Source organism: Astyanax mexicanus, chromosome 11, assembly GCF_023375975.1.
Source record: "Astyanax mexicanus isolate ESR-SI-001 chromosome 11, AstMex3_surface, whole genome shotgun sequence".
NCBI classification, from domain to species: Eukaryota; Metazoa; Chordata; class Actinopteri; order Characiformes; family Acestrorhamphidae; genus Astyanax; species Astyanax mexicanus.
Window position 1 is genome coordinate 43321928 of NC_064418.1, and position 14965 is coordinate 43336892.

The 14965-nt window shown below is 39.0% G+C and overlaps 1 protein-coding gene across 6 annotated transcripts in view; it reads left to right on the plus strand.

The window, feature by feature from the left end:
* Nucleotides 1-14965, plus strand: part of glsb (glutaminase b) — a 78007-nt gene that overhangs the window by 54428 nt on the left and 8614 nt on the right. For 3 of the 6 annotated variants that reach the window (XM_022680091.2, XM_022680093.2, XM_022680094.2), the window contains 3 exons: nt 1814-1990; nt 4245-4376; nt 6728-6820. In XM_022680091.2, the coding sequence (XP_022535812.2) occupies nt 1814-1990; nt 4245-4376; nt 6728-6820 (402 nt within the window). Of the gene's footprint in view, nt 1-1813; nt 1991-4244; nt 4377-4881; nt 5028-6727; nt 6821-8528; nt 14891-14965 lie in introns of those variants that run through there. The other 3 variants (XR_002651319.2, XM_007253236.4, XM_007253235.4) reach the window with 3 other exon arrangements.

The following is a 14965-nucleotide window of genomic DNA, read 5'->3' on the forward strand; positions in this document are numbered from 1 at the left end:
ATTAAAAATGAATTAAAAAGAAAAGAAAAATAAGAAATAAATAAAAAGAAGAAATAATTATTAAATGTTGAAGATCACCTAAATGTACACTTATTTTTAATGAAGCACATCAAATTACCGGTACTTTACACATTACAGAGCATCTCATGATATATCACACTATGATACAGTGGCCATGATGATATCATGAGACTGTGATTCTGCAATACTCGACAAATCTCTACGAATCTCTACAATACTTCTAAATATCTGTGTTACTGAAGCATAACATACTCCTAAATAAGCAAAAAAACAGGATTTTTGTGGATTTATTGGTGTCAGTTTCACAAAATTCAACATAATTTAATATTCTTCTTCGCAGGTTTACCCTATTCATTTTATTAGCGCCACCACGTCCTATGTTTCAGTATAAATGTAGATAGCTGGCGTAGTATTGATTAATGTATCGCAATCACAAACACTGATATAAATATCGTGATATTGAGATATTGTTCCACCCCAACCCTGCGTTCACACTGGAAAGCGACAGGCGACCATTCATTTCCTATGGCAGGGCGCGATTTGTCGCCGCGACACGCGAGAGGCGACAAGCGACACGGAGATGAATTTTTCTCAACTTTATGCAAATGAATTATGACGCGGTGAAGCGACATTCTAACCCGATTGGCTCCTAGCTTTTCTTTGGACCAATCACAAGCAAGGCGGTTCGATGTCCTCAAGCTCCTGCTCTCTGAATTTCTAGTTTCTTTCCCGGTTCATTCTGTTGAACGGGGTGGACCCGCATCAATCTACGGGAACGGCTGCGTTTCCAGCGCAGTTAAATCACAGAAACGCCCAAGAGTCCAGCAAGTTTTGGAGTTATAGCTGGAGAATAAAGTGGCCAAGCGATTCCTTTTTTGTGCCTTTTTTCTTGTCGGAGGCTGGACCATGATAAACGCGGGCGTTGAGCTTGACACGCCCACAAGCGACAAACGCTGGGTGACACAAGCGACTCGTCACGGTCCAGTGTGAACGCAGGGTAATACATATCCACTATACATTAAGAATACTGAAATACTCCTTCTTTAGAGCAGCAATTTTCAACAGGTGGGTTGGGACCCAAAAGTGGGTTGCCAGTAAATACATTTAAAAAAATAATTATTGCTCATCTGATATTGTACCTTTATATTGGGGAAAAATAGAGGTACTTTTATACAGAGATATGCATGATATGATATGCAGTGAAATATAAAATTTTGTGGCCACATTTATTTTGTTCAGATTTGATATCTAGTTTTACTGTAGTAGATTTTATACATGAAGTTGTCATGTTCCTCCTCAGTTTTTCAAAGAAATATGATACTTATACTAAAACAAAGAGGGAAAAACTTTCCATTATTACCTTTAATTTCCGAAGAAATGATAAAGGAGCGGGTGTCTACTCACTTTTGGCCAGTTTAGATGCCTCTAGCTCTTAAGGATTGAGGTTGGGGAAGGGAAGCTCTGACTCAGTTAAACGCAGCAGGTGACCCCATGCCTGCCTCTGTGGGAATGTGTAATGGGATAGTGGTGCTGTTGTGACACACTCACGCGGGGGGACTGTTGCTTCATCAGCTCGGCTCTGTCCAGCTCAGGGCCGCTGTCTATCACACCCCGTGCTCGTCAACAGCATCCTCCCGGCTTTATGTTTTATGTCCGGAGCTCAGTGAAGCCCCCGGGCTGTGTGTGTTATTGATAGCTTCTGCATGCCGGGGCTAAAGGGTAATGGTTTAAAGCTGTTAATGGATAGGGTTACAGTACTCATGCTTATTTTTGGCTCTGTGTTTGTGTGTAGCTCTGCTCCATTGAGGTCACGTGTGAGAGCGCCAGTGTCATGGCGGCGACGCTGGCCAACGGTGGCTTCTGTCCAATCACAGGCGAGCGAGTGCTGAGTCCTGAGTCCGTACGCAACACACTGAGCCTCATGCACTCCTGCGGCATGTATGACTTCTCCGGACAGTTCGCCTTCCACGTGAGTCTCACGCGCACACGCACACACACACGTACATGCCCATTTTAGCACAGTATAGTGTCATGCTTTCTTTTTGTGTATCGATCTACATTACATTACATTACATTACATTTGGCAGACGCTTTTGTCCAAAGCGACTTACAATAGTCAAGTACAATGTAAAATAAGTTTAAAGGTAAAACATCTTTGGATAGGGATAAAAGGAGGTCAAAGGGGAATAATAGGATAGTAGTTAGTGTGTTAGAGGTGTTAGGAGAGTAAGTGCTCTTTGAAGAGCTCTGTCTTCAGGAGTTTATTAAAGATAGTGAGATATTCTCCTGATCTGGTAGTGGAAGGTAGTTTGTTCCACCATTGTGGAACTCTGTATGAGAACAGTCTGGATTGCTTTGTGTGAATGTTTGGTAAAGCGAGGCGACGTTCATTGGAGGAGCGCAGCGGCCGGGAGGTAGCGTAAGCCTTCAGGAGCGAGTGCAGGTAGGAAGGAGCCTGTTCTGACATCACCTTGTAGGCGATTGTAAGAGCTTTGAATTTGATGCGAGCATCAACTGGTAGCCAATGGAGCTCAATGAGCAGCGGGGTGACATGTGCCCGTTTTGGCTGGTTGAAGACCAGACGTGCTGCTGCGTTCTGGATCATCTGGAGTGGTTTTACTACACAGGCCGGGAGGCCAGTTAGCAGGGCATTGCAGTAGTCGAGGCGTGAGATGACGACCGCTTGCACCAGGAGTTGGGTGGCCTGTTGCGTCAAGAACGGTCTAATTTTTCGGATGTTATAGAGCGCAAAGCGGCAGGACCGAGCAACTGAGGCCACATGGTGCGTGAAGGAGAGTTGGTCATCAACCAGAACACCCAGGTTCCTAGCAACCTTTGTCGGTGAGAGAGAGAGAGAGAGTCGATACTTATAGAGAAGTTGTGTTGAAAAGATGGTTTTGCTGGTATAACCAGAAGTTCAGTCTTTGAGAGATTTAATTGAAGGTGATGCTCCTTCATCCATGAGGATATGTCAGAGAGACACTGCGATATCCGTGCAGAGATTGAGTGATCTTCAGGTGAGAACGACAGGTATAGCTGGGTGTCATCAGCAAAGCAATGGTAGGAAAATCCGTGTGAGCGGACAACCTGACCAAGAGAGGTGGTGTATATGGAGAAGAGAAGGGGTCCCAGTACGGAACCTTGGGGAACCCCAGTGGATAAGGAGCGGGCTGAGGACAGCTGTCCTTGCCTTGTCCTTGATCTATCTATATAATAAATAGACATAGTTTAGACACCATAATTTAAATTTTAAAAACTGTAAATAAAAAAAATATATATATTTTTTTATTATCTAGTTTTTTGTTCTCTTTGTTTTTTTTCCCTTCAACACAAAGTTATCATACCAGCTCATTGATGTTAATGGGCTTTTATTGTTAATGGTCAAAACACATAATATAGGACATCTGTATATATTGTATGATAAGTCAACAATGTCATTGTAATAACATGCTCTTTTAGTCATGGCACCCCTGTAGATTTTCCAGAACATTATTACAGTTATACACGTCATACACAGTTATTTCCTTTGTGTGTAAATTGTCGGATTTGATTTTTTTTTTCTCAGCTTTTTTGTGTTGTTCCAATACACACAAATAGAAAAACATTGCAATAATTTTCTGGGAGAAAAGGGATGCCAACACTCGTCCATGAGTGTAAGAGCATGCCAATGGCAGGTCAAAAAAACTTCTTAAAGGACTTGTATGATGAGTCAACAATGTAATTGTCATTGACATGCTCTTACAGTCATGGACAAAGTGTGGGCACCCCTGAATTTCTCTCATTAAAACATTGCAATTACACATATTTATTTCCCTTGTTTGTATCGGAACAACAACAAAAAAGCTGAGAAAAAAGCCAAATTTGACATAATATACACACAAAGGAAATAAAAGTGTTAACTGCAATTATTTTCTGGAAAAGTTTCAGAGGTTCCAACACTTTTGGCCATGAGTGTGTCCGAAAATCATACAATATATACAGATTTTCTTTAATAAGTTTTGTGACTTTAAAAAAACCCATTAACATCAATAAGCCAGTATGTCAACTTTGTGTTAAAAAAAAACTTAAACTGTATATATATACATTTTTATTTACTTAGGATATGTATTAGGATTTTGTATTTTATAGAGAAATTAATTCTAAAATTTAAAAAAAGAAATTTTGCTGCAGTGAGTCTATGAAATAATATCTGTATTAAACCTGTATGTGATTTCTCTTTCTAGGTGGGTCTGCCGGCCAAGTCAGGCGTGGCTGGGGGCATCTTGCTGGTGGTACCCAATGTAATGGGCATCATGTGTTGGTCTCCTCCACTGGACAAGCTGGGCAATAGTGTGCGTGGCATCCAGTTCTGCCAGGTATGTGTACAGCTTTCATTTTCCAGCAGGACTTGGCACACTGCCAAAAGTACCAATTGCTCTAATATAATAGTCAAATTTTCTAAAAGACACTGATTTTGGGTTTTTATTGGCTGTAAGCTTCATAATCATCAACAAATAAAAGAAATAAACGCTTAAAATAGATCACTCTGTGTGTAATACATCTATATAATATGAGTTTTACATTTTGAACAGAATTAATGAAATAAAAAAGTAACTTTTTAATGATTATAGCTGCTCTTTGGCAGAATATAAAGGCTGAATACCTTAATGGCATCTCTGAATGCATCACAGCACAGGCAGATGTTAGATAAGATAAAAGTGACAAAAGCTGTAGAACTAAAACAGCAACACGTGCCAGTCCTGAGGCGGTTCCTCCAACTCTAACTAACACATAGAAGTCAAATATGAACCTTAAGAGTTTTACTGGAACTGTCACTCACCTCCGCTTTCGAGAGTGTGTGAGAGTTTTACTGCTCTGCAGGGAATTTCACAACTCGTGACAGAAGAAGAGGAGGAGGAGGAGGAGGAGAAGGACTCTTATTCTGTCGTTCCTCAGCACCTCTGATCCCCGTACACACTTCAGCACATCGGTGCTGACAGGGCGAGAGACAGGGACTCAGTAAAGAGGTGTGTGAGATACAGAGAGAGGAGCTGAAGCCAGAAACGGACTGAGGGGCTGAACATAGAGAGAGAGGGAGATATTCAGTGAGAAAGTGAAGCTGCTGCTCGCTGTGTTCTCACTGTGCTCCTGCGAGGCTGAGTGCTGCAGGAAGAGGTGTGTGAGGAAGTGTTAAGGTATGCAGGCAGATGACTGAACAGCTTTGGAAAGGACATCAGGGATGGATCTTCTTATAGTTCACGTTTTGTCTATGTGCAGAGAGCTAGTTTGTACAACACTACTGTTTGTGGAACAATAAGAATAGAGACATATAGTTGCTGTTAACAACGTGCACAGAAGCAAGTATGTAAACAGTAGGTTTGGGTGATATGGCCCTAAAATAATATCACGATATTTCACAGTATTTTTCCTGAATTAAAAAATATAAAAAAAATACACTACTGCGACATAATGAAAATTACATTTTATTATTGCGTATGATATATTGCACACCCCTTAACTAAGATATTAAAAAATACAAGTATTTTTATTAGGTTTGTCAAAACAGATGTCAATGATCAAGAATATCATGGTACTAATAAATATTGCACTCCAAATATCTCCATATATCCAGGATTAAAGTATAATAAATTAAACTGGACAGATATAATCTGACTCTAGTAGATATATAATAGAAAATTAGAACAGTAGGAATTTTTCTTTTGCTAAAAACAGCAAAACAGTAGTAACCTGATGTGATAATTAAGGGGTTGGTGTTATGGCACAATATTTCAGGGTATAATATCGTTCACGATATTCAAAAATGTTACTATTCGCTATTATTGTGTACGATACGACGCATCACACCACTATTACACAGTTACATTTACAGCGCAGCCGGTTGTCTACACAGACACAGCAAAATACCGCAAAAATACTGTGCCACATAAAAGTCTAAACACACCTTTAATTCAGTGGTTTTTCATAATAAAATTTTTTTCTGCATTCTAGAACCATTTAGATAGGGGTCGGCAAAAAAAATAAATTGGGCCGCGGGCCAGACATTTTCCGAGCCATTACGGGCCATCAAGTGTAATGGGATGAAGTGCTACAGATTAGTAGCTCTCCAGCCCAGAGGGTTGTTGAGCCCAATTGCAGAACAGTTGATCTCAAAGCAGGTAAACCCAAGAAGAAAGGAAAAAATAAATAAAAAAAACACAGCGCTCCTCACGCAGGATCGAACCCGTGTCGTCAGGGCCGAGGTCCAATACACTACCGCTGCCCCGCTTAGTGAATTGTGACACAGCCGCGAAAAAATGCCCTTATAAGGAGATAGGGAGCCCAAGAACGGGCGGAAAAATTAAAACGGGTGGAAACTAAAGTCACGCTGAGCGCAACAGAGAGACAGGGGAGGAATTTAAACAAATAAAAGCTCGCCAGAGAAGCATTTTATTTATTTATTTATTTATTTATTTATTTATTTATTTTTATCGTTCATTATAGTTCAAACAACCTCAGGGGCCAGATGTTTCATATTTCACATCTGGCCCGTGGGCCGCCTGTTGCCGACCCCTGATTTAGAACATAAGCAGGAGGAAAGATTTTAGAGTTAGAGGTTTAGAGAACTGAAAAGAGAACATAAGTCTTTAATTATGACTTTTGTTTAATGTGTTTAAATGTTTATTCGTTGTTTTCTCATTGACCTTCTTTCATCTTCTCTTCCTGACAGGATCTGGTGTCCTTGTTCAACTTCCACAACTACGACAACCTGCGGCACTTCGCCAAGAAGCTGGACCCCCGGCGTGAGGGCGGTGACCAGCGGGTGAGTGCACTCTTTCATTTGCCTCCCCACCTAGCCATCCCTGCATGCCCTATCAACGCACTACACAGCGTCCTGTACGAGTGACTGCACCAGATCCGCCAAAACTGCCTCTTTCCTCCGTAACCGTGCACCGACGGTCGAGCACTGAGACTCGTGCAGAGCAGAGGATTGATCGCTCGCTCCTCTTCCTGTCAATCTGTCCTTATTTGCGGACTGGTGCTGCTATGCTAGACAACAACTGGCGAAACCTCCTGCGCCCCCTAGAGGACAGTGTTAACACTACATGCTGAATAATGTGAACCATTCGAATGTGCTGGCTGGGGGACAGAGTACTTTAAATCGCATCTGAGCACTAGCTGCCCATCCTAACGTCATAGCTGCTCTTAATACTGAAGGTACTGAAGGTGTGAAGTAACAGGGGCTTAATCTTCACTGCACTTTTAGAGGATCTAAGAATAGGAATGCTGCTATAAAACCATATTTCATAATGGGTATGACCAATGATATATAGAATGCCTGCAAAGTCTGCACGCACTGGTTAGTGTACTAACTGGATGAATTTAAGGTGGTATTGCACTTTTTTTTTCCAAGATGGGGGTTCTGTAATCATACTAACCCATGCATATATGGCTTTTGCTTTTGTGAATGCACAGAAATATAATATAGTCCCACTTTTAATTAAAAACGTCTCTAATATCTATGCAATTACGCATTACTACCAAATACAAAGGCAAATTTAAGTTACTGTTGGAACAAAGTTACATTGATTGTATTTCCGGTTAAATTCTCCACCAGATTGATTTCATGCACCCTTTTACCCATTCTAAAAACTCAAAGTTCAAAATGAAATGCAAGGTGGCATCATTTGAGAGGTGCCTAAAATTGAATCACCTTCTGCCAAACCATTTTCACTTTATATGGGTGTTTCCTTATATTTGAGACCCCCTGTACTACTATACTCAATCTATATTTATCAGTAATCTATTCAACAGTACTGTAAATCCTTCAACAGTAGTTACAGTAGAGGGGTGCCTTAGGTGCTTTAATTGCCTTAATTATTCATGTATAATTCCACACTTATTAGAGATCATTAATTTAAATTGGGCCTTTCTGAAGCAAAAGCAAGTATAAGCATAGAACTTCTTTCACAAGCAGCACTCCTGCTCTGAATTACGTATCGTTAACACCCTGTAAAAAAACATGTTCTGACAGCTGCTCTGCATGATGTGTGCCATCCCCTGATTCTGCATACCTCACGCCACTTTCCCAAGTCTAGGCACCTTTTCAGGGGGTTTAAGCTGGTTTGGATGGCTTTAATTCACACTCAGGTGGTCAGGGTAAAGGAATTTCAGTATTTTTCAGTATTTTTAGTATTTGTTCAGTATATTTACAGTATTTTTCGGTTCTTTACTACCTATCACCTAACAGCTCTGTGAGTGAGTGTTGTGGCATGCAAGAATAACAGGTTCTGAAGGCAAACAAACCAATCATTTGGAGTGTGGAGAACATCCACCACTCCCTAGTTTAGTCACGTGCTCTTGTAAATAAGACGGCACACCTAGCTGCATATTTTTATTTAGTAGTTTTATTATGTTACTATATTTAATACTGTGAATTATACACACACACACACACACACACGCACAGACACGCAGCAGCCCTGCAGGCGAGCTAAACTAATGTGTTCTCCCCGTGTTGCTCAACACAGCAGCACATCTCCTTTGGACCCATGGATTACGAGAGCCTGCAGCAGGAGCTGGCTCTCAAAGACACTCTGTGGAAAAAAGTCTCGCCCACTGAGTCCAATGAGGACAGTTCCACCACTGTAGTCTATAGGATGGAAAGTCTCGAGGAGTGCTACTAAGCGGACCTGCTTCACCTGGACGGCGTTAACCCGTGGGCCCGACAGCTTTATTTATTTTACTTTGCTTCGTTTTTTTGTTTCTTTTGTCTTGTTTTATTTGTGAGACTGTCTTACCAGAGTTTTCGTCTCTGTCTTCCTCTCTGCAAGGGTCCGTCATGTCCCCTCACTGAGGTAGACACTGATGCAGCTGCTCTGCTTCTGTTTGTGTTCTCTGTATGTGTTACACTGCAGGAAACCAAAGTAAAACGTGAGAAGGAGGAGGAGGTGTTTGTTTCATAAGTCAGGCTGTGTGTTAATAAGAGGAGGGCTGAAAGTGCACTGACAGGTTAAAGTGCAGTTAAAGGGCAAGGAGGAAGAAACCGCTTCAGTGGAGCTTTATTTTTCTATTCATTTCAGTTCTCTCTCTTTTACCAGCAAGTGTTAAAGGGGAATTCTAAACAAAGTCATTCAGAGAGAAGCTAAATTAGTCAAATGATCAGTTTGTAGAAAAAAAAATATTAAGAAAACCTTCTTAAGCCCTGTCTAGACGGGATTAGTTTTTCTATGATATAACGTTAGTAGTTTACGTGGATCTCCATGGAGATGGGCGCCCGAAGTGTAATAACAGTGCGTGGCAGTAGACAAATAGCTATTTTATTAAATGCAGGGTGACTAAACTCAGAGATGTGGATCTGGACGGGACTAAAATTACTGGAGGACCACAGAGTTAAGATAAAAACAGTAGGTAATTCAGCCTGTAATTTTTAAAGGTGTCTGAGAAAAATACATACATGGTTGTTCCGGACTGAAATAAAATCACACAGGACCCCCCATAAAAGACAAAATTACCCCAGGCCCCCCTGAGAAACTAATCCCATCCAGATAGGGCTTTAGCTTAAAAATGGAAATCAGTGTAAACAGATAAAAAGTTATGCTGGAGCATTCCTGTTGGTCCATTCTTAATGATTATTTGACATAATATAAAGAATATCATCAAGATCTTTATCTTCAAAAAAAAAGTGAGAAACGGCAAAAAAAATGTAGATGCAAGAATTTCATCCATCAGTGACAATATAGAGGTGAGTGGAACATCTGACAAGTTTGACCATCTGGAGGGAAAACAAACTCACTGGCTGTCTCAATTTTTTGTAAATATCTGTGCAATAATACAGTCCAGAACCATAGTTTAAAAAAAATCCTGAATCTGTAGAATCTACCCTTTCGATTGCATCAGATCAGATGTGAATGTACATGACTCACATGCAGCAAAATATAAATTAAGGGTTGATAATTTGTAATTCTTTTGATTCTTTTATTTAGCAATTATATAGTGAGGAATTGCCTATTGGTCAGTTTCACATGAATCCAGCCGTTAAACCCATCAGGAGGCAGAAGATGAGTTTCTCAGCTGTGCTGTTTTGTTGCAAAGATATTAATAGACATGAAGAAACATCAAATTTGACAATTTATCCAAATATTATGCAAAAAGTTTGACCCCCAGAAGGTTGTTGACTCTAAAAGTCCAAAACTAAATTGCCTATTGGTCAGGTTTTTGTGAATCCAGCAGTTTAATATGAGGCAACAAGAGGCAGAAGATTTCTAAGTTTCTTAGCTGTGCTGTTTTATTGCAAAGATATTTGCAATAGACATTAAGAAATATCACATTTGACAATTTATGCAAAGATTATGCAAAAAGTTTGACCCCCAGACTCTAAAAGTCCAAAACTAAAAGTATTGCTAAAAATATATTGTTTTATATTAGTTTCAAGAATGTAAAGTGTAGTTTTGTAGCAATATTTGTAAATGAAAAAAGGGCTACTTTTCTTTCCTAGACATTGTAACCTCCTTATAGTTACTAAAACCTCCGCAATAGAGAAGCCAATTGCAACTGCAAGCAGCTGTTCAACATCAGACAACTCTGAATGACTTTATTTGAACCCTAATAGATACATTACTCAGAATCTTCAGCCTCAAAATCGATGTAATTCCTTCTTGAAAGAAAGTCAATATGAGTGATGCTGCTAAGAGTGAATGAATGTGAACTGGCCTCAGTTAGCATTGAGAAATAGCTTGTGTTGATATAAAAATTGCAATTTGCTAACTGCTGTCTGTTTTCTTTCATTCACTGTTAACATCTATTAAAGCTCATCCTTTAGGATGATAAATCAGGGGTGTACTACAGTCCTGACCGGCTGCTGAGTGGAGATTAAAGCCTGTCTGAGCCACGTTGTGTTTGAGAAAAGGAGTCATCCGGTCCCTAGTGGATCTGGATGTGCGTTATCCAAAACTAGCCCCACCCCCTTCGCTCTCTGTAGTCGTAGCCCAGCGTGACGTCAGCAGTGTTTCTACATCAGTAGCTTTGCTCCATCAATCGCATCGTGAGCTTTTGAGTTCAGAGGAACGCTCACACGCTCTGACACACTCCCACACACTCTGACATGCACCCCATGGGACTACCCACAGTGTGTGTGTGAGTGTGTGTGTATTGATCGGGGTGCTGTGTGTTTGTGTGTTGTGTCAGAAGGAGGTGAGGTGACGCAGGCTTGCATGACCTTCAGACTCTTCAGGACATGCTATAGCCTGATAGCTTCCATGGCTCAAGCGCTTCTGCTAGTTTTATTATTATTATTTTTTTAAAGGCTTTTCTGCAACAGCTGCTGCTAACCTGCTAACTATTCCAGTGTATGAATTACATACAGCAAAGGAAAATTAATTATTATTATTATTTTTATTATTATTATAACTGCATAAATATGGGGTAGTGAAACAACATATATATGTATATATATATATTATTGCCATTATCATTCTTGTCTTAATTTAACACAGAGTATTGCTCTGAAAATGTCTAAAATGCTTATATAAAATATATTTAAAAAAGAAAACTGTTTAAACCTGATCACAATACTGAGATCATAAGACCTTACAGCAGACAGCAGCGCCCCCTGCTGCCTCGCTTAATTTTTTTTTACTGACAGGTCTGAGGAGTTTAAAGCTGTTGCAATTTAATTCCCCAAGCCTCACATATACTTTCATAAACCTTGTATTTCCTTGTATTTTTGCCTCAGTTCTTCGCTTTTTGACATTATTTAAATCTGACAGATGAATGGACCAATGGAAATGCTCCAAAAAGTCTTGGAATTAAATCTTTTAACACTGACGGACATTGAAAGTTAGGATTTTAGAGATATAAAATTTTAAAAGTGTGTTAGAGCAACAGTACACATCAGCCATAACATTAATACCACCTGTTTAATGCTGAGCTCTAAGTTTTCCAATCAGCCATAACATTAACACCACCTGCCTAAATTGGCGTCTCTCTAATGCTTATTAGAGTGCGCTAATGGTGCTAATGATATGGCTAATTGTGTGTTATACTAAACATGCTGTAGTTGACACACTGTAAGAAGTGTCTGGGACTCTAGGAATACTACATATCTGCCCTTGTTGAAATGTCTTTATGAATGGACCAATAGAAAAGCTTTAGGATTAATTGGTATAAAATGATATTGCTATTTTACATTGACCTCCATTGCAGGTTAAGAAGGTCTTTCATAATCCTGTAAAGTTGCCATTTTTCAAGATATACAATGTTTGTGCATAACAGTAATAATACACTAATAAGCCATAACATTAACGCCACCTCCCTAATATTGAGCAGTTTTTAACAGATCTGACCATTCATTGCATGAACTTCACATGACCTCTGAAGGTGTTCTGTGATATCTTGATATCCTAAATGTTATGGCTGATTTGGAGTATACTAAACACGCTGTAGTCGAATTAGAGAAGTGTCTAGTCACTATTCAGCAGCCGGATCAGATGCATAAACAGTCAGTATCTCACACCAAATCTATCTTATCTCTCTGCCCTTAATGCTGACCTGGCCCCGTTTGCACATGTACATATTTCAGCAGAGGCCTTAGATCTAATGCTGCTTCTAGCTATTCTGGAACCTATCTGGTGTTCTGCTGCTGCTTAATGTACTGTTGAACAGATATCGTGCATCATTTAACTTTACTCCATCATGGTTAATGCTTCATCATGGTTGTGTGGGTTGAAGCCTCGCTCAGGAACTGCAGCAGGCCAGGCGATGATGTGCACACATGCATATTGTATTGCTTTAGTGGAGGTCATTAAACTTCTAGTTATTCTGCAGCTATTGTGGTTGCAGTATCCCTTACTGGGTTGCCTGGGGCAGCGGTTCCTGATTGAGGCTTTAGTCTTTCTGTTTTTTTTTTTTTTTTTTTATGGTTACTGTTGCAAGAAAAGGGATTGCAGAATTGCAGCTTTTGTAGATGCGGTTTTGGGCTGTTCACTTAAAATATGAGAACAAAGTGACAGCCTGTAGATTATTAAAGAGAAAAAAAGTGGAGACTGCTATTAGGGGTGCACAATATGATACAAATATAATATCACAATATTTAAAGACATTTTTACAATACAAAAAATATAGTGCAATCCAAGTGATTGCAGAAAAATGCATTTAATCAGTTCTATTCAAGTTCAATCTTACATTTGATGCATTTTATCCAGTTAAACAGGACTAATTACACGCATGTATAAGCTTTACAAAATGTTATCTCATATTTCTCAGTCTGCGCATGTTTGAAATGTACATCAAAGTGAGCAATGATGTCACCATGTTTCCCTTCTAATGGTGAGCTAAACAAAATGTCAAATATTTTCTCTAAGGTTGAGCTTTCAGTGAAGTTCCTCCAGCATTAAGGCTGGGTGCAGCAGCATTAGCATTAGCAGCGTTAGCGGGGCGTAAATGCCACCCAAGGAACCCTGAGTGTTCCGGTAACCCAGGACACTGTCTTCTGAATGACAAAAATGCTAGTGCTGCAGGTAGATGCTAATGCTTATAAAATTTATTAGAATTATTTTTTTTTTTTTTTTGGAAAAATTAATGGATTTTAAGTGCGCCTTGTAGTAAAAAGAAAAAAATACAGTAATTGTATACCAGTGACATAATGATGATATAATATCATAAATGAAGATTTTATATGACTTAAAGTTGATCAACTGGCTTATTGACATTAATAGGTGCAGAAATGAAATTTCTGTTTCATGATCCAAATACTAATTACTGATTAAGTGCATGTAAGAGCTTTGTTTGGAACTTTGATTACTAACAGATCCTGATTTGCTGCAGTTATATTATTGAGTCATATTGCCCACCCCTAATTATTCATGCCTTCTTGCAACAGCAACTAAATGAATGTTTGTTTGTTGTTTTTATTATTATTATTATTATTATTATTATTATTATTATTATTATTATTTTATCTGACAGTAACAGCAGCCTTCAGGCTGACGTTTATGAGTGTTTCTTTCTTTATTTTATTCACTCTTTGTTACTACTATGTGTATAAATTGCTAGGCCTCATTATTTTATGTGTAGAGCATGTAAGTTTGTATTCACTGGTTATATATACAGTATATATTATATATTGATTATATTTTATTTTTTCATGATTTTGTACAAGCGTGATGAGTAACAAGGCATGTGTTATAAGCTTGATTTTTCCCCCCCTCCCCTTTTGTGTCTCACATTTGTCATTTGAGCTCTTCCAATGAATAACCATCAATTTCAATTTTAGCTTTAAACTTTATTTTAAATCATGAAACTACTTCTTTTTTCCTGAAGATATTTTAAATAAAATGATGTACAATAGTAAAAGGAAGAAATGGTTGATAATGTGGTTATTCATGTGAGAATAGCTCATGTTCTCTTTCTGTTTCCATGTTAATGGACTGGATTTGAATGCTTGTGTATTTTCGGTGCTGCTGCAGTTTCTCTGAGCCTGCCTCTCGCTCTTCTGATTATCTGGTGGTCTGGTTGGAGCGTTGGGTAAGAGCGGGAGGCAGTCTCCCATTGTAAAAAGGTTAACGGAAGCAGGACACGATGATTACTTGAACAATGAAGGGAAACTAAATTTTTTTCTCTGTATTACTAATGTGACTATTCCTGTATAAACTGTAAAACAGCCATGCTCTAAAGGTCTTGGCTTGCAGTAGCAGTATTTATTTAAAGATGCTTTCAGTTGTTACACTTTTCCAGTATATAACAGGTTCAACTTACTGCTTCAGATTTCAAACACAGTGTTGCTTTTCTCTGCTTGTTTTATTTTTTTGTGTGTTTGTTTTTTCTTCACTTTTAGTGTCTTGCTGATAATTCACATTTTTGTATCATTTTAATAAATGTACTTAACCTCGTCTCACTGATACTCCATGTCTTTTAATTTATTTGTTTGTTCATTTGTTTGCTTCACATCTGCATCCCATTAAAAAAGAAA